We start from the raw sequence: 25,312 nt of genomic DNA, 5'->3' as shown, positions 1-25,312 counted from the left end.
CCCTCAAGATTATTTTTTTTGATGGGGGGGAAAAGCAAAATAGGAATTAAATAGTTCTGCTTTCTCTCTAGAACAAAGAGATGACCAGGAGGCTACTTCATGCCTGTTGATAGACCACAGTTTGACTTTAGTAACCCGAATTAGATGGGCCCAGGACTGAGGTTTCCTACAATTTCTTCAGTACATTTGACTTCAAATGATTCCTTGGAGTGATACTTCATTTTATATATGTGATGTTCCTGGCAAATCAAATTCTCTAGACCTCATTTTCTACATCTGGTAAAATGAAGTGATCAAACAGGTGATTACTAAATGCCCTCCCAACTCCAAAAATTCTGTGATTCTACTCTGTGAATCTATTTCCTAAAGTGTGTAGATCTTGGGCCAATTTTGAATCATAAGAAAGAGTGTCATTTGCCAGCAACTACCCTGCTTCCTTTATTACGTACATATCATTCAAAATCTCTTGGCCAAACGCTGACCAAACCTGACCCCAGTTCTTTAGAGATCTGATGAGATCATGACCTAAAGTGATATAGCCAAGGACTTTAAACTTATTAAAAATGTATGTATACAATTACAAAATTCATATGTAATTAATAAAAACTGAGTTGATATTATCTTAGACTAGAGAGACAAAATCTTTCTGAAGAAGTATTTGGCAATCATCCCACAACGTCATTAAAAATTAAAGTTCTGGGCCATGGCTGACTCAGGACTCTAATTCGCTTGCCAACTCTGCTTTTCCCCAACCCCCCAGGCTATGTGCTGACTCACTGCCTTCATGAGTTTTGTCCCTTAATTCCTTCTTCAAGAGGAAAAAGGGGGTGTTGGAAATTCCATCATCATCATCTTTTCATTCATGACAGCAAAAAACACAAATAAAGAGAAGACATGTTTGCCTATGGCTTAGTGATCTACTTGACCATGTCACCTTTCTAGCAGTATTTTGGATCAGATCTGAAATAGTCTCCAAAAGAGACATTAAGCCTTGCTATTGGTTTCTTGATGAAATCCCTAAGGACTAGGAAATGTTTATCTTCTTATTACAATGTTCTATTAAGTTTGTTCACCATATGATTTAGCCTCTAACTACTTTAGCCTTTTATTCATATGCCTGCGGGAGGGTATGTCTTATGTATTTCTGTTATTGTTACTTGTCAGTAGAGGCAGCTGATAAAAAGAGGATCATGGACATAATAGAGGATAGTTTCCTTGGCATTTAAGGTCTTTCAAAACTTGGTTCCATCCTACTTTTCAGATCAATAAAAATTTCTTATATGCCTACTTTGTTCCAAGGCTTATGCTTAGCCCTGGGGATACAGAGATAGAGATGGTGCATTTCATACTTTCAATGACCTTACAGTCAAATGGAGAGGAAGCCCCGCCCACAAATAACTAGGATACAATGAAGAATGAGATAGAGCAAAGGAGAAGTGAGGTCTAGGGAAAGTGCTGTTTGAAATTTGAAGAGGGAGAGATCACTTTCATTTGGGATGGGTGGAAGAGGGAAGAAGGTCATTCAAGGCAATAGAGAGGGGGCATCTGAGGATGGCCTTGGAGGACAGGATGGGTTTGAATTTGATTTCCTGGTTTCTCTATTTACAATTCATTTTTTGTAAAAATTCCAGACTCTCAATATTAAAGATGAAAGCTTCATTTTGGAAGTTCTCTCTGGATGTCTTGAATACAAGAAGTTACTGGAAGTGGTAGTCACTGCATTTTATGCACATGCTGGGAAGAAGTGTCTGTGGTCTGATTACAATCTCTTTATAGGTATGTGGTTTTAAGCACTGATTTAATTCAAGTGTGAAATTCAAGAATTCAGTAAAACCCAAATTATGTTCTGCAATCCTTGGTTAATCCCGGGTTAATCCTGATTAACCTTGGTATTTTACACTTTTATATGTTCAAATATGAAGAAAGAATATCAAGATGGAAATTTTGTGTGCACCTTGAAGAGAATTTTAGCTTTATAATATAGTTTATATTTATGTATATATATATATATATATATATATATATATATAAAGGTATATGTGTATGTATGTATATGTAAGTATATACATACATATGTGTATGTATGTGTGTGTGTGTGTGTGTGTGTGTGTGTGTGTGTGTGTATACACCGACAGCTAGGTGGCACAGTGTATAAAGTTCAGGGCTTGGAGTCAGGAAGACTCCTCTTCCTGAGTTCGGACCTAGCCTCAGACATTTACTAGTTGTGTGACTGTGGGCAAGTCATTTAACCCTGTTTGCCTCTGTTCCTTTTCTGTAAAATGAACTAGAGAAGGAAATGGCAAGCCACTCCAATATCTTTGCCAAGAAAACCCCTAATGGGATCACAAAGTGTCAGATACAACTGAAAATGACTGAACAATAACAAAAATGTGTGTATGTGTATATGTATGTGTGTGTGCGTATATATACAAACATATACATGTACATACGTATATACACACATACCATTGTGGGTTAGCCAATAATATCATAGATTTAGACTTGGAAGGGACTTTAGAGGTCATCTAGTCCAACCCACTCAAATGACCTTCCGTATGAGAAATTTGAAGTCCAGAGAAGTTAGGTATCTTGGCCCTAGACATACATGTAGTAAGTGGCAGAGCTGGGGTTTGCACTTTGGACTTTTGAATCCAAATCTCCACTGTCTCCCTAAAGCTTAATTATTCTGTTGATGTTGTAACTTCCTGTGCTGACAGAGAAAGCAAACCTCAGGCCTTCATGAGTTGCTTTGGCCAAAAAATATCCTCATCTGGTGGCCAGCCCCCTAGAAGAAGCCTTTCCAAAATGAGCAAGGCTAGTCTGGGATAACAAGTGCATAGTCTATCAAGGGATCTGTTTTTTTTTTTTAATGGATCCGTTCTTGAACCTTCTCCAGCTTAGTAGGACCTCCAAGAGCTTACTCTCCAGTGGTCTGGCCTTCAAGAAACTATCCAGTGCAACTTTAGTGGAGGACATAAATGAAGCAGTAGCAATCCCATTAAAATACTGTTCCATGGCATGGAACGTGGCATGGAAGTGACCATCCCTCCTCAAAAGCGAGGCCAGACTCTGTCAGGTCTGACCAAGCTCAAAAATCTTCAAATTCAGGCTGGACAGCAGCCTGGGTGTCTGACTTCCAAGGACTGAGTGCTGAGAACCTTATCACCAGAAGGCTGACTCCCAAGTGACACATTTTCTGGCCAGGGCATTCCATGAAATGTTAATGGGCATCAATTTGTTTCAGTGGAGGGAATAATACCACCAACAAAACTATGGCTCTTTCCAAGCATCAATTGATGCCTTAAATATCTATAGCTCTTACATGCTTCCCCAAGTGCTTTTGCATACATTATCCAGTGTGAGCCTGGTAACAAATGTGTGCGTTGGAGAGAGAAAGTGTTGGCATCCCCATTTTACATAGGAGAACACTGAAGCTCAGAATTAAAATGACTTGCCCAAGGTAGTGAAGCCGAGAGCTGAACAAGAGTGTCATGGATTCCTTCTTCATAATGCAGCCATTTCATGTGCACAGCTTTATGCAGACATCAAAGCTTTCAGAAATGGGAAGCTTTTCTAAAAAAAAAAATATTATTACTTAACTCAGTTCGATTTTGTTGTTATTAGTAGAATGCTACTAGTTTATGTGACCTGAGTTAGTCACTTACCTACTCTGAGCCTCAGTTTCCTCCTCCTCAAAATGGTGGTAATTATCCTTTTAGTACCTACCTCACAATGTTGTGATGTCTTGAATGAAATAATGCATGTACAGCACTTTGGCAACCACCAAAATGCTGTATCAATTTTTCAATTTTCTTTACTATTACAGATATACCTAACATTTTATGGTGAAATTTCTGCCCTAAGATTTCACTTTCTTTTATGTCTACTTCATTTGCAAATAGTTTTGTAGTGTAGATATACCTTCTTTAAATATAGTCTATATGGCTAAAGATTTTTAATAGCCTTTTTTGATATTTGGTCATTAATGTGAACTCAGCTAATTCTAAATGCCAAGAACTACTCATAAGAGTTCAGAGCACTGTGATTCTAGACAGGCACATAAATCCATTAGAATTCCTGCCACTTTTTACAACTCAAATGAGTCTGATGGGAATCCATTAGGACTGCATGAACCATGATCTAAGTAATCTGGTGCTATTTGGATATAGTGCTAGGAAGATTCTGGGATACTTCTAGCTGCATCCTGTGGAACAGGGCCCTGAATAGGGAACACATCTATTTTACAACAATAAAAATAACAGATGTATATGGTGCTTTTTATAGGTCATGTCCATTACAACAACCCTGAGAGATAAGTAGTGCAGGTATTATTAGAGTCAGTCATTTTACAGATGAGAAAACTGAGTCTCTGAGAGTTTAAGTGACTAGCCCATGATCACACAGCTAGAAAGTTTTGATTCCAAGATTCAAGATCCAGTCTCCTAACTCTAAGTGTAGAGTTCTTTACACGTTACTCTGGCCATCTCTAACCTTCTATCATTTCCAATGAACATTCATCCTGTTCCAGGTCTGCTAAGTATTAGTATAGAAAATTAGAAAATTAAGCTATGTGACCTTAGCTGGATTGTAATGTTTCTCTTCTACCATTGCTGACTTCTGATCTTATTCTTCTTAGCTTCTGTTCTAAAACTTCACATCCTTCTTCTTCCCCAAAGGGCTTTTCTATCTTCCCATACTCGTGGGAGTTTCTTTTATAGTCTCTTTCAAGTACTACCACTATATCTATATATCTGTATCTGTGTCTGTCTATAGCTTTATCTACTGCCATATCTATATCTACATATCTATCTCTCTAGTCCTAGATAGCTATAGATAATAGCAATAGATAGACAGATACAGAGATAGATCTGGATAATAGATATGATAGATATAGATAGAGAGATAGATAGATAGATAGATAGATAGATAGATAGATAGATAGATAGATAGATGGCTCTCAAATCTGTGATCATCAGTGTTTTGATGGTGAAAGTGCAGAACCAGGAGAGACATAGCAGTAATGGGGGCCTATGCAAGATGTAGCCATCTCCTTTCCACTGTTGGCATTGAGTTTATGATAGTCAAGTGATATCCCAGGGGTGTTAGCTTCTGGGCCAGCTGAGCAGTCCTATTTCTCAATGTAGTAAGTGTAATCCTGTGGGTCATAAGAAACAGTCAGAAATCCGGGGGCATTTGGCTGTCAATCACACGGCACTCCACCTCTACGGCTATATTACTGCTACATGCCAGGCTCTTACCTAAGAGCATGTGGCACAGTTGTTGACTTAGCCCCCACAGACTTGGCCAGGCCTCTTCTTTTCCCTTCCAGAGATGTTGACTCCTTCACTTACCTTCTTTCAGGTTCATAATTTAAACCCACAATTTAGGTTAGTCAATGTACAGAAGAAGCAGAAGGTATAATTGTGTGTAACACAGGCTAAATGTTCCCTTCAGTCCCCAGATTCAGCATCTCCCAAGGCAGACAGCCGTTTACTTTAGGCCATGACTCTATTTCTCATCTCTTAAATCTCCTAGCCATTGCCCAGGAATTGAGGAGAGAGCAACCTTGAAATTCAGGGTCTTGTATAACAGTGCTCTGATCTCCCCATGAAACAGCAGTGGATACAGGCAGTTAACTCATGATAGGATTAGAGAACTATGCGGAAACATTGGTAATTCTCATGGTCACAGCTACGCAGGTAAACAGAAACAAAGGATTGTACTCCTGGGGTCCCCAGAACTCTAACTCAAGGTCTGGCTCATTCCCCTGACTGTTGTTACAGCACTAGCATCCCTTGGACCCTGCTCAGATGCTCCAGATGCTAAATCTGATACCAAGACTAGCGGGGCAGAGATACAATACTTGCTGCATTGAGAAGGGGTGCTGCTCAAGTACTCCAGAAACTAACACTCCTAGGATATCATAAATCAGCCATCTAATCTCCCACTATGTCATCATGTCTCTCCAAGTCCCTTTCACTTTCAAAATCCTGTGTATAGGGGTATATACCCTTCACTGTAGTCAGCCCAAAAGCCAATCTGTTAAGTCCAAGCTAAGGCAATGTATCAGTTTTGTTGCCCTGTCTGAATCTCACTCCTGCAAAGTGTAGCCCTATCCTGCCTCCACAAAGATTTATACAGTCTCCATCTCCAAGTTCATAGTTAATGGGAAATAACATTGAAAAATAAGTGTGATTGAGTATGGAAATGGAGTGTGATGGGAAGGGTCCATCATTAGTCACTGAAATGAGTATCACATGTGTGTTTTTTGTTTCTGTAATTATATATAACAACTTTCTTATCATGTTTTAATATGTATTTTTATTAGTTATTTGTTATCTGTCTACTTTTTGCCTGGATAAAATTGGTTTCCGGCCCTTCAGTAAAATTATCAAGTCTCTGGATAGTGTCAAAATGCATAAGGTAAGCTAATTCTTTTTTAACCTTATAGAATATTCAGTGTTTATCTTTAAAAGTTTCTTATAAAGTACCTTATTTATGAAACTTATTAGTTACTTTTAAGCCTCAATTACCAAGTACTGTATGGTACTATACCTACAAACCCTAGGAAAGGAAAAGTTTAATTATTTTCATTTTAATGATGCTATAGTCTTTATATTTATATAAAAAGAGATCCATATTATCTTATTTCCAAACTTGCATTTTTGGCCCAGGTTAAATTATATTCTTATTAGTTAAAATGAAATGAACTACTATGGAAACCTTAAGGTATTATGTATAATGCAAGCTATTTTAATACTTGCTTGATAACTCCCTAAAGACATTAGTGGCTACTGTCTGTGATGCTGAACCAGCAAGAGTACAGCAGTGCCCCGTGAAGACACTGTATTGAGCAGAGATTGCCAAACTTATTTGGCCTACCAACCCCTATTGAAAAATAATACTCAGCACCACCATGAAAATCTACTTTTTTTTTTACCCTTTAATTTTTTTTTATAAAATTTGCATTATTTCAAGAAATATAAAATATATTTTTTTTAAAATGACACATCTTAAATTTAATAATTTATTGTAAATTTGTGGGTTTTTTCCCACAGTGAAATTTTGATAGCACAATATTGCATCATGTAACCACATAGTATTATGTTGTAAATAAGTCATTATATGCACATATTCCTGCAGATGCATGTTGGACTTCCTGACAATGCGCAACATGTTTGCCTGCCAACACTTACTTGTTAAGACCTGTCAGTGGACTTGACCACTGATCAATTCTATTTTGCATTTTGTGTGTTTATTTGGAAAATAATATAATCACTGTAACTTTAACTCTGTTATACAACAGATGAAGCATGTGCAAACAGTTTTTCAAATTTTCTTCTCTTCTCTTCTTTCCTTATGCTTCCACAACCCTCTTATTTTTCTCCAATGCCTCTCAGTTGCACCCAAGGCTACTATCACCCCCCTGGATCATTCCAGTGCCCCCAGGGGAACCTATGGATGGAGTCTTAGAGGTGAATAGTTGTCATAGCCCCATCCCCGTGGCAGTGAGACCACACTGTCATGCCTGTAAAACTCTGGAAAGGACGTATGAGTCTTTCTGATTATCGGGGTGTTGGCTAGTCTTCTTAGCACTTGCTTAATCTTCTCTGAGAACTGACTCTCAGCATTGCTTCTCTGGGATCCTTGACCTGTTCCATCTATTGACTGGCCCCCTTTTCTTGGATTGTATGTGTATGTGTTCTTTTCCCTTGCAGGGATCCCTGTATCCTCTGTGTCTCCAGCAGAGTGTACTTTGCTTGTTTAAAAACATATTTCCTTCAATAATTAGCCTCTGAATTTTTAGCCACCTCCTGTCCCTTTTGATTTATGAACTAATTCTAGATCACATACCATGATGTTATTTCTTTCCTATGTTTACATACCTCAGAGGTCTAGTCTGAAAAATCAGTGAAAAAATGTCTTTAAAGTACTTTGGGGGAAAAAACTGTCTCATATATAAAGCACAAAGTAACATTATAGACATAAGAAAGGGAAAAAAAAACCCTCAGATGCGCTAACATGCATCCTGGAGGCCAAGCTGTTAGCACATTAAAAAGGCAGGGCAGTTATTTTGTGGAACAAAAGAAGTAACAGCTGCTACTGAGACTTCCTGTAGGAAGTGTGTAAAAACTGGTGCCCAGGCCAATCAATTAGACTAATTTCAGAACTAAATGTATTAGGAGGAAGGAGGGCAAGTGAAGTGGGTAAGACCTCTCTGTGTCATAATAGCAATGCAACTCCAGGTGATTCCTGACTCATGTGGCCTGGGTTCAGTCCTAGAGAAGTCTGTCTGTTATTATGCAAAGTAACTTTGGGAGGAATCATTGCTAACATCTGGGAAAATCAGAAAAGGCCTCTTTCAGGGAGTGGAACTTAGAGCTAGGCCTTGAAGGGGCAGAAGTGATGAGGGAGAGAGTTCCCAATGTAGGGGACAAACAGCCTGTGTCAAAGTTTCTGTGCATCTTTTCCCTTTTGTCTGATTTGTGTTCCCTTATGTGTGTGATGTGTCCCTGGGGAAGTCTTATGCACTGGGTTATTCCATGGTTATACCTGAGGTCTTGGGCAAAAAGCTGGATGTCAAAGAAGCAATATTTAGGAACTAGGTGGTAATGACTGTACTATGAGATCAGCAACAACAGCTGTACCCTTAACACTTTCTAAGCCCCTCCTAATTCTCTGGGGTCACATCTGTGTCAGAGATCCAGGGATCCTTGCAGTTGAAGGTTGTGGGAAACTGACTCAAAGTAGCATAGACTTTCATCAGGCAGTCTTGCTAAGGATTTCTTGTGGAAAGAGATTGAGAATGTATTTTGCTCCCCTTCTGCCCATGAGACAGATTTTTCTACTCTTTGCTCTATCAGGAAGCTACTAGTTAGAGCTCAGTTGAAGAATATGATCTTTTGTCTAATGTTTTCAAATTCTTGAAGATAGTTATCATCAGGTCCTGATGCCCAGGATAACAACTCTCAAAAATGAATGAAATTATCACAACAAAAAATACAAAGTTCTTATGGAAGAGGTAGCCATTGATGAACTTTTTTTTAATTAAATAAAGAACATGTAAGCAAAGAATGAATGAAAAGACATCCTGTAAGAATGATGTCAGGAGCAGCAAGGCTTAGCATGAGATGAATGACAAATGCTGGCCAACAAAATGAGCTTTTTTAAGGTCACATTGGCTTATGTGGAAGATCAAAGAAAGATTCAGGATAATGTAATGATGGTAATAAACACTAGAAGGAAAGTAGAGCTATTCTCATCTCTCATTTTGATTCTGTTTTCTCTACCAATGAGAATAATCTTGATCTCGCAAGAACAGAACAAAAATGGTTAATAGGTCATTGAAACCTAAGATTAGTGGGTGGATAATAAAAGCATGTTTGACCAGCCTCAGTGAGTTCAAGAAAGAACTGCAGATATGATTGTTGAGCAGTGGCTGTTGTGTGGATGGGTATTGCCCACAAATCTTTAAAAAATCATAGAGAATGGAAGAAGCACTGCTTCCTAAGACCAGAACTAGGCAACTGTCTTGTTTTGGTTTTTTTTTTTAACAGTGGAGGAAGAAAAAAATAGAATTTTCAAAATACAGATCAGTGAACTTGACTTTGATTTCTGGCACATTAATAACACCTACTTCCCAGTGTTGTTGTGAGAGTCAAATGGGATAATATTTTTAAAGAACTTAGCACAGTGCCTGGCATATATTAGACACTATGTAAATGCTAGCTATTCTTATCATAATTATTAAATATTAGTTCTTTATTGCAACAATATGGAACAATGACACACAAAAGGGAACAATGGTCTTGGAGAGGCAAATAAATGGGCAGAATTGATTTTAGCCTGTGTCCAAAGACAAATTTGTTTGCTTCATGGGACATAGCCATCTAGCCTCATTGTGCTCATGACAATTAACATTAACACAGTTTATTATCAATGTATATGGCAAAGGATGAAGAGGGGCAGAGAAATTTTATGAAGAGCCCATCAAGATCCTCTCAGCCAAATACATACACACACTGTTACAGTGCGAAGAAAGGCACAGAGAAGAAAAGCAAAAAGTGTGTGGAGAATGCGACTTGAGGTTAAGAGGAAAAAAGTCAAAGACTTGCAAACTATTCAGAAGCCTCCTGGCTCTATTTCTTCAAAAACGTGTAAAGAGTACTGAGTGACATTGAGCAAGAATGAAACTGACCGTCTTAACGTGAAAGTCATATCAAAATAATCTGAATGCAGTTAGACCTTTGCCTCATTAAAGCAAAAGTCAAAATCCGCACCAACTTGGAAGACAGAGAAGAAACAGTATGTAAATTATAATACTTCTGACCTGATCAATTCAAATGAACTATTGACTCCAAAACAGAAATGGATGAAAGTAGATGTCAATTCTGATTATCATCATTTCTTGTAGAAATGATTTATTTATATTGTATGACCCTGGGCAAGTCACTTAACCCTGATTGCCTAAAAATAAAAAAGAAATTATTTGTAACATAAAGCATTCGCCACAGCAAAGAGGCTAAAGAAGCCCAGAAAATGTTTTAAGAAACACCTGATCTTCTTGCCAAGGCTAGAGCAGTGGCAATTGAGGCCATATAGGTTTTATAGCACATATTCGTTGAAAAACATTACAGAAAGAGGAGGGACAATATTCCCTCACTTCACAAAACCAAGAGTGATAGAAAGGAAGATAAATATACAGAAATCTTAGCATGAGCCCTAAATAAACCAGATCATTCCAAGAGAATTTATAGATGAAACCGGAAGAAGGATAAGAAATAGACCATTCTTCACCCCAGCCAGCTTGACCTCTGCCTTTTCACTGCTGTACCTTATGAACAGGACTTATGAATTGGAGAAGGTAAGCCAGCTTTGAATGCCTACCCTGACATCATGTTGTACTGATTAGATAGATAGGCTATATCTAAACTGTATCTAACCATCTCCAGACCCTAACATGCTTTACTCTGGCCATCATTTTACCATCTTCCTTACTGCCATCCTTATGTATTCTCCCCTCTTCTTTCTACTGCCTGCTCCAGGAACTAAAATCAAATTTGCATCTCATCGTTTTTGGAAAGGACATGACAGTTGAAAACCCCATTGCGTTACTCGTCACCAAATCAAAATATCTTTCCCTAGCCAACATCCCTATATGAGCTGTCTCCTTCATTAGACTGTAATCTTTTCAAGAGCAGGTTCTGCCTCACTTTTGCATTTGTATCCCAAACATTTAGTACAGTGTTTGGTACACTGGTTTTTAATTAGGTTTCATTCATTCACTCATTCATTCATGTTCAGTAATGAAATGACCTGTATTAAAAGCATTCATCAATTCAATAATAGAACAGATTTGGTGGTTTGCTATAAGGATCTCTTTGCATCACTGATAATCATGGAACCAGTGCATTTGAATCATAACATTTCAGTGCCCAGTATGCTACAATATATGAGGAAGAGGAAACCGTGCTTTAGAAAATTAAGTCAGGAGGAATGAGTAGACCAGACCAAGAACACAGAGAAGAAATCCACGTGGGAGATGGCAATACTAAAAGAATGATTTTCCAGATATCTCAAAAAAGGAATCTGAGTGGGTGTGCTGGGACAGGGAACTCCACGGCGCAGCAATGAACTTGATTGACTTACGTCATTTGATCCCTTGACAGCCTGAGAAGTCTAATAAGCATACTTGTTCAGCTGGATGATAGACTTATAAAATCAGAGGAGCAGGCCAAAGAGATTTGGCAGAGAGGGGCAGGGAGAATAGGGGGCCAATTCTGGAGCAGATGTAGTGTATTCCAGTGCTGATCAAGCTATGACATGTGGTTTTGATGTGGAAGCCCAAATTATCTACCCAGCCAGCATTTCTGGGCGTGGGCTAAGGGTAAAACATGAGAGCCTATGCAAAAGCAACTTCTCCATCCATGCTCTGTCACTTCACGATCTCATCAGCTCCATAGATTCAATGATTAGACCTATGCTGATGATTCTTAAATTTACTTATCTAGCTCTCCTCTCTCTTGACCTACAGTCCTCATTTCTGGTTGCCTGTTGGACATCTCAAACTCAAACATCTTAAACTCAGTAAGTCCAGAGCTGAACTCATTACCTTTTCTCCCCAAACATTCCCTTCGTCCAAACTTTCCTATTATTGTTGAGAGTATCACCAACCTCCCAGGCACCTGGGCTTTCAACTTAGGTATCATCCTTTACTCACTCACCCCACAGTCCAACCTATCTTCAAATCCCTCTTAATTCCAGGGCCTTTCCTTGTTACTTCCAATTATCCTCCATGGATTTTGTTTGCACGAATCATTTCATGTCATCTCCCCCATTAGATTATGGGTACCTTCAGAGCAGGGACTATCTTTTGCCTCTCTTTGTATCTCCATTGATTAGCACAATGCCTAACACATAGTAGCTGTTCAATAAATGCTTACTGATTGACTAATCCCTAACCCCTCTCAGACCCACATGTGAATTCATGAAAGCCATCATAGGACTACAATGAGAGGATCCTAACTAGATTTAGTTTCATATTATTTACATGACATGGACACTTCCTGAGCTCTGCTAGACTGTTATGGGAAGTGTCAGAGATGGGGTGAGGGGAGGATATACAAGGTGACCCAAGATACAGGGCATGCATAGCTGTAAGATCCAATTACTGAGCTCATTCATGAAGGATCATATAGGCAGTTCTGAGGTCAAATCCACAGGACAGGTTACATCATCTCCACTCAGATCCCCTCTGGGCTGTCCTCTACATCCTGAAGCATAGGACCCCAAAATGGACCACTGTATTAGTCTCATTGCATCAACTCTTTGCTGATTGACCTAAGCTCTCTCATCTCCGTGCTGTCTCTCAGCACTGCTGACAGTGCAAATCAGCCGTTTATTGGTCAAACGATATGCACAGGACCAATACACCATTTTTTCTAGAATCCCCATTCTCTGGGATACATAGAAGCACAGATGTCACTGGAATGTGAACCAAGTAGAGAATGTAGTTTGAGTAGAACTGTCCTGGCTGGGGCGACTTAAGGGTATATCATAAGCAGCATGACTCAGCACACACCCATTAATTAGTAACAGTGCCAGGGAATAATGAATTTAAAGGTCAGAAATTACAACAAAGAAAAACATCAAAGCTGGACCGATTGTAGCAATGTGATCAGGAGTCGTAAAGCCTGGTTTCTGTGAGCAATCTCAGGGATACAAAGTGGGCCAAGAAGCACAATCATTCAGAGCATCAAAAGCAACAATGTCAGTCTGTCATATGGTTTGCATTGACCTCCACAGCAGGCCGGCATCCTCTGGACCACCAGCAAATCCCCCTGAAAAGCCAGGCATATCCCATGAGCTCTGGTCTGCTTGCCTTACTAGAGGTACAAAAAGAAGGAAGGAAATAAGCATTTATTAAGAACCTTACAAATAGTGTCTCACTTGGTCCTCACAACAACCCTGGGTGGTAGGTGTTCATATTAGGCCCATTTTACAGTTGAGGAAACTGAGGCAGAGAGAAGTTAAGTGATTTTCCCAAGGTCACCCAGTTAGTAACTGAGGCTGGATTTGAACTTAGGTCTTCCTGACTCCAGGTAAAATCCATCGTACCACCCAGTTGCCTCAGAATGCCAGCATAGTGCAGAAGAGCTCAGAAACCAGGTTCATACATAACAAGGACAGCAGAAAGAAGAAACCCCCATCTACCACAGCTGGCCACTGTGGATTGCTTAAAGCCTTACACTGTCCCCACCTCTCATCCACCCAATTGAAACCCTCAAAAGAGTTGGCCCATTCTGACCAACTCATACGAGCACTAAAGGCAGAGTGAAATTGTCCTCAAAACCTACTGGATCTGGAAGGAGCATCTGATTCTCACCTTCAGCACATAGACTCAGCTGAGCTCTTCCACCCCTTGCTTGTTACTAACACTCATCTATGCTGCACAGCCCCAGCTGATTTGTTCCATCCCATATTTGTTACTACCATGATCTGTCTCTTCAGTCCTTCTGGGTGCTCTGGCCTAACATGTACCAGGCTGTGGACATCCTGTATCCATTTCCATGTCCAGTCATTAGATTATATTCCCTCTCTGCAATATCACATGACAGCAGTGACTTACCTGGCATTTGCCATTTAGGATTTCCTTCATCTCTTATTCCTTCTATGACCCAACTCAAATTGGGGTTGGCCACCTTGGCTGTTATTGTAGGAATTCTGGAGGATATGAAAGTTTAAGGTAGGAGATAGAGAATCCAGGGTGAATTTTCTAGACCCTAGTAGCTCCAATTCTTATGTTACTGATTCAACCATGGAGTGATAAAAAAAGGATCCTAGGCAACATTCATCAAGGTCTCAGAAGGGCTTTCATTGTAACAAGCCCGTGCATGCATGCATCTGTGCATGCATGCGTGTGTGTGTGTGTTCTAATCAGAGCTGACTGCCTCTGCCCAGGATTTGTTCCCCTGCTATCAGCTCCACTTTCACTGTGACACCTGTGAAATGCACCTGCTGCTGCTTTTGTATGAATACCATGGGGCGTTTTGGACGCTGTAGTAGTAGCAATCCAAATTGGCTTATACACTGCTTTCTTGAAGCCTACAGAAAATCAGTGTGTCACTACATTAATTAGACAGCAGTAGAGTGCAATATCTTGAGTTTTTCACCAAGTGATGCTCTCTTTGAACCCCAGCCCAATGGCCATCTCAGGTCCTTTCCGGCACATGCCAGAGGGTTAGTCTCCAAAAGGCTATCCCTACTGCAGTATCCCCACTGGATGAGAGAGTGGTCAACCTAGAAACACCTACACTACTTTGCCCCACACACCCCACTCCCAACCACTGCTACCAAACTACATGGCTTCAAGTGCTGCTGCCAGCCAAGTTCAAAATTTGAAATTGGAAGGGATATGAAGTGTTGTTCAAAAAAGTTTTAAGTAGGAAACCTATGACTAGTCCCTATCATGCTTATAGATTCTTCTCTTTCAGCTTAATGAGCCCCAACATTCATAGGTCATAGGCACTCAACATCATATGTCCATGATGTTTATTGAACATAATTAAAATAAAAGGAAAAATGTTATTAAATACTCCTTCTACATGGAGCCTTCCTCTTCTAACCAATTCCCCTGATTACCCTTATCATTTTGGGGTATTAAGTGGAATATTCCTGAATCACCTACTCCCGAAAGTCATAGAAAAATTTACAGAAGGTGGTGTATGTCTGGGAATTAGATATATGTCATGGAGTTAGACTTTGTAAGCAGGGCAAAGAGGATAGCATATGGTGAGAATGAGACGTCTGCCCCCAGCATCTCACCATTTTCCAAAAAGCTGTCAGTCTTGGCCATTCCAGTCTCATCCCTGCCCTGGAATCTGACTTGACTTGCAGTACTACAAGTTGAAAGGCACATTAATCATGGTCTCAGCTCTCCCTTCTCTGGTCCTGTCCATGGAGAGGGAGAATCAGGGACCACAACACCTGTGGCCACCAGGGGCTGGAAGTCCCAATACCCAAATGAACGCCAGCTCACTCACAAGTCAGTCATAGTCTCTAGCTCCAAGGGCAGCTTCTGAGAGCCCCAGTTCCCTAAATGGCAAGCGGGAAGTCCTGAAGCTCAGGAACCCAGATCAATTGCAGTAGCTGCCTGCTCCTTGTGCTGAACATGGCAACCAAGAGGGGACTCTCAAAAGCAATGAAAAAGAAGAACTCCAGACTGCTACCGCTGCACATCTATCGCATCCGTTCGCCATCCTGTCACACAGCCTCTTTTTCAGTTTTCAGCATTCTAAGAACAGTCCTTCTTCCCTGTGTCACAGAGCCCTGCTTCCCTTTGCAGGAACCCTTGGTGTCCCTGGGGTCCTCACAAAGATGAAGCAGTGTTGCTGCAACATCTGCTCCACCATGATTGGATGAGGACCTGCAGGGGGTGTACAGAGTCTCATCTGTGGAATGTGCTGTTCCTGTACTGCCAGGGCAATTGCTGTGTTTCTGAAATGTCTATTAAATAGAGCCTCAGGGTATTATGCCTGTGTGTATCTCAGAAGGATTGCCTGAGCACCAAATGTATCACATAAATGCAAACAGGTTCTGCCAAAGACAATTACTGTTTCCAGTTCTTCCAAATGTAGCAGTGCAAGAACACTTTTATCTCCTGGCAAAACTTGGCTGTTAGTCTATGGATTGGCATACTATGGTAAGAAGCATCTGAATTCCTAATCTCATCTAGAAGCTCTTCCACAATTTGGCTACAAACTGAGCCACCAAGTGGAAGTCTCTGTTGCTCAACTCTAATTCTTTTGGAAACTCTAAGATGTTTGGGATACAGGGGCCACTTGGGACACAGAGTCAGATGACACATTTATGAGAAGTGGTCCAGATGAAAGTATGTTAATTTACTCCTTGGAACCAGGGTTAGAGAGGAGCCAGCCAACATTGCATGGACTGAAATACATGGCTTTCAGAAGGGTTTTTTAATGCTGCCATCTGCCAAATAATCCATCATATAGCACAGAGGGGCATGTGCTCAATTGGGGCATTAATAGTTGTGGCACATCAAATCTCTCTTGCACTTCTCCCCTGTATATCTCTGTAATAAGGTATCTTGGTGAGTCTATATGCATCCCCACTGTGGGGCTGCCTCTAGCTCTCCATGGTGGTATTGGAGCTCAGGCTCATCCCAGCCTTTAAGTACATTTGTACCACCCCTAGTTACAAAAAAAGTTTCTGTTTTCTCCCTCCATGGATTCCCCTGAGTCCACACTCCAGGACAATGCATCTGTCTTCCAGGGTATTCTTTATCATTGGCACATGAATTATCCAGAGGGACAAATGGGAGAACTAACACGTGGCACCATGGAGAGACCACTCATTTTGGCATCAAAGGACCTACGTTCAAATCCCAGCTCTTTTACATAGTATTTAGGTGACTCTGGACAAGTTATGATCTCACTGGGTCTCAGTTTCCTAATCTGTAAAATTAAAAGATTGGACTAAATGAATTCTAAGGGCTCCTACAGCCCTAAAGTGCTCAGCATGTGTAGCCTACCTCTACCACCCCCACAGGATACAGACTTCCTTAAAATATATCCAATTTCTATGATCTGTTTGAACTGACCCTGAGTATAGATTCTCCCACCTCCCCAGATGCTGTTATTCTAATATTTCCAGGGCTACTTTAATTGCCAGTGACTCCCTATCTTTTTAGTATAGTTTATTTCTGCTAGAGTAAGCTGACATGGAGAGTAGATGATGAGCAGCCATAATGTCTAAGCTTAAATTCTCTTTGCATAACTTTGCATAAGGGCTTCCCCAAGGTCCATTTCCAATGTGCACATCTCTACAACAAAATGCTTTGGGTGGGTGGGTGGGGGCTGAGAACAATACAATAATAAATCCTTTTCAAAGCCTGGAAGGTCCCTTTATGTACCAAGGACCAGTGGAAATTTAGCCCTTTTACTGTAAAGTAAGGGGTTTCTTCAATGATAACTTATAATAGCCAGCATTTATATAGCACTTAAAGGTTTGTAAAGTGCTTTAAATGTGTCAACTCACTTGATCCTCACAACAAGCCTATAAGATAAGTGCCATTATTATCCCCTTTTTATAGATGAGAAAACTGCGGCAGACAGTGGGTAAGAGACTTGTCCAGGGTCACACAGCTAGTAAGCTAGTAAGGCAGAATTCCAACTCAGGTCTTCCTAACTCCAAACCACATGCCCCATCCAGTGTGCCACCCAGCTGTCTCTAGTATAAATATGGTAAAAAAAAATATTGATAAAAACTCACGATTTCCAGGAGGTATTGCAAGGGCTTCAAATCAGAAAGTGCTGCCCAAGTCTATATGACCTGCACATGCTCCAGATCTATTTTTAACTCACCTGGCTCTAAAATGAATCAATTCAACATTCATTAAGCACCTACTATATGCAAATCATTGTGCTAGGTGATGAGCATACAAAAACAAACAGTTCCTACCCTCAAGGTACATTTTATACTATATATACTATATATATTATATATATATATATATATACACATATAATATGTATATATATACACATATATACATATATACTATATACTACATCTACAATATGTATGTGCACATATATATATATGTCTATATATATACACTATATATATACATATATTACATTATCTATACAAACAAGTATGATACAAGGTAAACTGAGGACGGGAGGGAATATTAATTAGAGAAGGGAATGAGGAAAGGCCTTACAGAAGAAGTGGTACCCGAGCTGGGCCTTGAAGGAAGAAAAGAATTCAGAGAGGCAGAGATTAGGAGGGATGGCATTCCAGGAAGAGAGAACCGGCTGTGTAAATCCCCACGGGTGAGGAGCTGGAGAGGCCAGTTCAAGCCATAGCTAGCAATCCAGTTTGGAAAGAAAACGCCTCCTCGGGCTGATGGAAGGCATATTTCCCCAGTTTGCAATAGGAACCATAGTATGACAACTAATTTTATGAATCCTTTAGGTGGGTGAAATATTCCTATTCATAGTATGAATATGTTAAAGTGGTATCTCACAATAAATTGATCCAAAGATGAGCAAAAATATCATTGATAAAACATTGAAATGCTCCTGGGTGTTGGCTAGCACAAAGGATGTAACTTATTCAGTGTCCAAGTCAAGTATATAAGGCCATCTTCCATTCTTTCCTGGCCTTACTCCTCAAAGTCTTGTAAGTATCCCATATATCTAGCTTAGTATAAATGTGGGCTCCTTATAGTCTTCCTAGGAAGTCAGAAATGAGGTGTAGTGGGTGGCAGTTTCTGTTATACCATTAGGCCTCCTGGAATCAATCTGTATTCACCCCTCCCCACCCCTTTTCTTAGGAACAAAAGAGAGGAGCAGGACTGCTAGTGATTGAGATGTTTAGATTAAATAAATCTTTTGTTCATATAAGCATACAGAGTTTTCCTCTCTTGTTCATTTAGGGCATAAATCTACCCATAGGATGGTGATGACCCAGGAATTGCTCCCATGAGTCAATTATCCTTCCATTGGGGTTACAGCTGATTGTTTTCTCTTTACTAAATACATTGAATAAGTGCTGCTACTATCTAGAGTTTCTGGCCTTAAACTGTAGGAAAGGCTCCTAGGGAAGGGAGAATTCCCTTCACTTGGTACTGACTTCTGCATAGGATCTGCCTGTGGTATTGAGCCAGGGGATCCAGCTTTCCACCACCCCAAGTCAGTAGTCAGCCCTCTCTTGAAAATCTCAATCAGCATTGACAGTCATAATCACAATCAGCCCTGCCTAAAATAGCTCAAAGCCTCTGAAATCCAATTATGGATTAAATTAACAGCCCACTCCCCTGCCTTGCTGCCAGCATGAAGGTTGGGGCATCCATCTTTCCTCTGCATATATCAAAAAATACCAGAAACTCATTTGTGTACCATGGGCAATTCTCTGACAATAAACTTCATTAGGGGTACAACCCACTCAAGTGTACCTCTTCCTAATCTCCCAATGGCAAATGGTTGGGTTAAGTGACTTGCCTAGGTCGTATAGCTTGGAAGTGTCTGAATTCAGATTTGAACTCAGGTCTTCCTGACTCTAGGACCAACATTCTATCCACTGTGCCACCTACCTGCCCCCAACAACAAAAACAAAGAGGTAGCGCCCACTCAATTGTGCCTCACCCTAGTCACCTGATGACAGATGTTACCCGTGTCAGATCAGTTGCACAGGTACAGGGATGAATCCTAAAAGCCAATTTTTTCTGACCAAGGAAAGTCAAATGTATCCCATTGCACTACCTTTAAAATAGGTACACACACTACAACAAGGATTACCAGGGGCATATGGAGAGGGATTGTCACAGTCATTTGCAAGATTCATTCTTAAAAGTGGGATGATTATTACCTGCAATTCACATGAAGGTTTCCCCAACCTCTTTACTATCTGTACTAGACCACACAAGACGTCCCTCACCAAGATCACAGAGATGCTACACTACACAGGATCTTCTTCCCTTTGCCTGTTGCAACGCTTTTTTTAATCTAAGTTTTGTATCTTCCCCACTGCCCAGACCAAATGCTTAATGAGTATTTGTTGAATGCATAGATCCAAGCACAAATTCCAAAGTCACTCCACTAGAGACCTTCTTTGAGGCCTCAGACCACTAATGGTTATTTTGGGGGAGTCTGGCAATTTAACCAATTTCATATCTGCCTAACTAGTATCAACTATTCCACATTTCTCCATATCATCCACAAAAGTTACATAAGAGACTTTTCAAAGGCTTTGGTAAAAGCTAGGTAACTTTTGTCTTCAATAATCCTACTGTAAGGAGGTGAGTTCAGGAGATGAATGCTATGTTTACTTCTAGAACCACATCCCTACCAAAGGGGAGGAGGGAAAGCAGCTTTCAGTGCACCCAGTTGACAAAGGTAATGTAACTCTAATAGGATGGCGTGAATGTGGAGGAGTAGCCACCCAAGAAGAAGCTGGGGGGTATGTGAAAAGAAGCTCTCATTGATGTGAGAGGGGCAGCATGAGAGAGGGCCATGGTGTGGAGAGGTTTGCTCAGAGAAGGGGAAGGCAAAGTGCAGCTGTCCCTGCTGTTAGGTGGTATAGTTCCTGAGGTATACCAGGTGCTGTTCTGAGAGAAGTGACTGAGTAGGGACTGTGTATTCCATTCTTTTGAATCCTAAATCACCAGGTGAGTTTAAAGGAACTGTCTTTCCCCCAAGGAATTGGGTTGTCTGGGAATTGTATGGGACTGTAAGTAGCTTTGGGAAAGATGGCAAGATGGCAGCCCATTGAGTATGGGTGCTTCACATGGTAGCTATCTGACCTATTTTCTTTTGTTACTTACCTTCATGTTTTAATTAAGTTTTTGCCGAATACATATGCCTCAACTAGGAGCAGCTAGGTGGCGCAGTGGATGGTGCACCGGGCCTGAAATCAGGAGGACCTGAGTTCAAATCCGACCTCAGACCAAACAATTGACACTTACTAGGTGTGTGACCCTGGGCAAGTCACTTAACCCCAACTGCCTAAAAAAACAAAAACAAAAAACCCCCCAGCATATGCCTCAACTGAATCTAGGTGGAAGTTCCTAAGGGGTGGATTTGACCAGCTGTATAACCTGGGGCCCAGCACCTCAAGTGCTCTATCCTTACATGAAATGGATTCAATCTGGAGGGTTACCTCAAAAATCACATCTCTTTGACTTCCCCCCCCTCCAAAGTTCTCTCCAGTAACCCCAGAATATAGCTGAGGGCTAGGGATCCAAAGATATGGGGGGAAAAAGTGCACTTGTGAGGTGGGGGTGGGGAAGGTACTTTTTAGTTCCCATGAAAGTACTTAAGGTAGCAATGCATCTCAGCAGAGACTTTATTTCACTTCACAAACAGGATGCAGAAAACACAAATAACTGATACAATCTTCTTCCCTCTCTGGCGAATCCTTCTCAACCCTAGGAACCCATACAGGCCCACAGCTTCTTATGGTGCTACCCTAAATAAAGACTAGGACTTCGACCTGGAAGGAAACACATTTGCAGTTTTTAAAAACCAACCTCTTTCATATGAAACCTGTGCTGTCCAAATCAATATCAGTAGTAGTGAAGGACAAAATCTGTTCTGAATGTTGTGAATTCTTGCCATTTCTCTGGAAGGCTGAGGTTTTAGGAACTCAATATTTTTTTTTTCAAAAAATAACATGGCCAGGGCAGTTAGGTGGCACAGTAGATAGAGCATGGGCCCTGAAGTCAGGAGGACCTGAGTTCAAATGCGGCCTTAGACCAAACACTTGACATTTACTTGCTGTGTGACCCTGGGCAAGTCACTTAACCCCAATTGCCTAAACAAACAAACAAACAAACATGGTTCCCCTCTTCACAGGCACCATCAGCAGCTGCCATTGCTGGGCCAAAGAGTTCTACCATTACCTATTCATAGTTTGAGCCAGGAACTTGGTGTCTGAGAACTCCCCTCTCAGGCAATGGGATTATGAGCAGAGCAAATATATTGTTCCCTTATTGTCTGCCATTACTGATTCCTACGTGGATGCACAGACCTTTTTTCTGCCAGGACCCAGATCCAGTATTAGATTTCTGGTCTGTTGTTAGCTGTCTCAGGATCTCCTGAAAAAGGAAATTCCAGCTCTGCCAGGAAAATTCCCTTTTATATGCTCAGCACAAAAGGATAACTCTGAACTCCATCCCGAAAAGGCCAAGACAACCAAATTAGTCCTAATTACTGGGATTTAGGCATTCTTGTTGAGGTATGAATGGGTCAATATATCCTCTAATTCCTCTTTATTAGAATTGTTTCTCTTTGTATCTTCAGAAGGTTCACTCTTGAGAGCTTCCTATCTTCCCTGAGCCTATGGAAAATTTAGGCCATAGGATCCTACCCATTTTTTCTCTCCGTCTCTTGAAATCTGTTCTCCAAAAGCCTTTTATGCATGCCAGGCTACCCCTAGGTTTCCTCTCCTTTTCTATCAAAAATTCTAAAATGGGCTGGTCAAGGCCTCCCAAGAGCCCCATCATTTCCACCTCAGCCATGAATTCTTCCTTATTTTGAGAATCAGATCCAGAATAAATGTAACTCTCATTAGTTAGGAAATGTTATTACAAAGGCAAGCCAGGAACTTATATTAGCTGTTCTGACGTTGGCAGGAGGGAACTCTAGCAAATATCTGCTAATCCAAGTCCCCCATCCCTACCTATATCATGTCTTGGTGCTGGGTTTGTGATCTGTTATCTTTTTCCTCTTATTGTCCAGGTGGTCTGATTGTACTTTGATGACAATATCTCTCCTGTTTCTACTCTTCAGCCAGATGCACTTTGCCATACCTTCCTCCTCCGCTTCCCAGATTTCTTCACAAATATATTGTTAATATAATATCATCATCCTTTTACCTATCCTGTTCCTTTTGAATGAGACATAGGATTCTAGAGCCTTATTCCAAGGCATGAGTCTAATTCCACCAATTCAGTGGTACCTAGAATATCAAATGTGCCACCTTTTAGCCCACCTAACATTATTTTTGTTAGGATTGCTAGTTCTTTTAGTTTATTACCCGCACTTGGTGCATCTGTGTATTGATGTCTGAGGCCGTGGGTTTTATTGCTGTCTCCCTTCTTAAATTTTGAGCCCTGTGAATTTCTGAGCATCCCCACTGCTATTCTTATTACTTTATTGCAGCTACTCTTTATGGTATCCACGTTGGTGGCTACATGTAGGCAGTTTCCTCCCTCCCCTTTCCTTTTCAGCTTAAAACCCTTTTGCTAAGACTTGCAACATTCTAAGCAAAGACGGTTTTTAATAGCTTTTGTTGGATACTCTCGATCCCTGTCCAAGAGTACATGCTTTCCAGATTTGAACCCGTGGTCCAGAAGTCCAAGTCCTGTTCTTGAAGTCACCACCATCTTAGTCTGCTGGTCATTCCCAATATGCCTTTCTTTTCTGGGACCCTTTCTAACTATTGGCAGCAATGATGAAAATACTTTCTGCACATCTAAAAATCTTGATTTTCTTACCCAAGAAACTGAGATTCAGGAGGAGAGATTATTACTCACTGGGTGAATCAAAGAGACTTCATGGTGGCATCTGAATTGGCCTTCACAAAATGGGTAGGACTCTGCCTTGCATACCTGCTTATTTAAAAGCACCTGTAGAAGAAAATTTAAAAGTAAATGTTCCCACCCATTCCTCCGCCACATCCATGCCCCTCCCAGCATCAGACCAAAAAAACTCCCAACAGATTTATAATCATAGCAACAGTATGAAAATGAGAGACCGCCTCCCAGAATGTTCGTTCTGAATGCCTTCCTGAAAACATGTTTATAGCATTCCTCTCGTGAGCCATGATGATTTCTAGGTGAGCACATTGGGCAAGCCATTTCCTCTCTCAGAGCCTCAGTTCTTCCATCTACAAAATGATAGATTGGTTACACTAAATTATATCTGAGTTCTCTTTCAGCGCAATTGGAGTCTCTGGGGCTGGAGCTGGTTTAGAATCTTAGTTCTGCTGCTTAAGTCATTTTCCTTTGGTTTTTCAGTTTCCTTATCTGTAAAATTAGAGGTCTACCCATTCAGTTTCACTTTCAGGGATGGGCATGGGCCAGCTAAAATAGCTTCTGAAGTCTCTTCCACCTGACGACATTCTGAGTTTCTGTGCATACCTCTCCATACCTGGAATGATGAGAGTACAAAAGATGTGCAGCATTTGCAGGTCCCATAACTGTAGGAGCCGTCATGGCTAAAACATATAGATTTCAGTGTATTTGAAGTGAGGAACATGAGGACCAGTCAAGATGGTGGAGTAGGAAGCAGTACAGCCCAACTCTCCCACAACTACTATAGCAACTGCCTAAGAGCTCCAGGTTGAGTAATCATCAGGAAATCAAAGAAGAAACTGTAGAGGATCATCTTTTCTGGCCCATCTGTGCCTAAAGCTGTGAACTAGGCCAGCAGGGAGAACAACCAAAGCTGATCAGAGTCTCAGCCCCTGACCCAAATCAGCAGAGCAGGGTCTTCCAAGAAGCCACAATGAGGACTCAGCTCCCCAGAATCCTGGGCATGGAGTTTCCCAGAGCATGATGGACTCATTCTGCCTTTTGTCCCAGGACAGCAATGAGCAAGGGGGTGGGGGAGAGAGGGGCCAGGGTTGCACACTCTGCTCAGAGCTAGGCCAGCAAGGTAGAGTTGTCTAGAACTCAATCTTGGGCCCAGAATAGATCAGGACCAGGAGCCTCACCTTTCCAAAGAGCAGATCATGGATTCAGCCCTAGAGTTGTCAAGGGATGGCGTGATCAGACCTGTTAGGAAGATGTCTTTGGTAGTTGAGTGGAAGATGGACTACAGTGGGGAGAGAATTGTAGAGAGACTAATGCAATAGTCCAGAGGGAGGTGATGAGGGCCTGTACCAGGGCAAAGGTAATGTTGGAGGAGAAAAGAAGCCACAGATGACAGATGTTGCAAAGCTGGGATCTACAAGACTTGATAACTAATTAGATATGTGAGGTGGGAAAGAGTGAGGAGGCTGTGAGGAAGAAAAGGGGAAGAATAGGGAAAACACCTCACATAATGGGGGGGAGTATAAGAATACAAATGAAGAAGGGTGGGGAGTGTGGGCATCACTCGAACCTCACTTTTTTCTGCCCTGGTGAAAGGGGTAGAACATGCATGCACACACCACATGCACACATGCATATGCACGGTCACAGAGTTTGGCGTAGAAATACATTGACTGAACTCAACAGAAACAGGAACAAACAAGGGAGATGGGGAGAGGGAGGGAGGAATTAGGGGGAGGATAGATTCTG

The 25,312-nt window shown here is 41.0% G+C and overlaps 1 protein-coding gene across 1 annotated transcript in view; it reads left to right on the top strand.

Moving 5' to 3' along the window:
• CFAP99 (cilia and flagella associated protein 99) overlaps positions 1-25,312 on the top strand; it is a 187,339-nt gene that overhangs the window by 31,630 nt on the left and 130,397 nt on the right. Inside the window, exons 3-4 of the mRNA XM_020992207.2 lie at positions 1,632-1,776; positions 6,329-6,423. Of these exons, the coding sequence (XP_020847866.2) occupies positions 1,632-1,776; positions 6,329-6,423 (240 nt within the window). The remainder of the gene's footprint in view (positions 1-1,631; positions 1,777-6,328; positions 6,424-25,312) is intronic.

Source organism: Phascolarctos cinereus, unplaced genomic scaffold, assembly GCF_003287225.1.
Source record: "Phascolarctos cinereus isolate Bilbo 61053 unplaced genomic scaffold, phaCin_HiC Scaffold_9;HRSCAF=440, whole genome shotgun sequence".
Lineage (NCBI taxonomy): Eukaryota > Metazoa > Chordata > Mammalia > Diprotodontia > Phascolarctidae > Phascolarctos > Phascolarctos cinereus.
This window is presented reverse-complemented; position numbering and strand designations above follow the sequence as displayed.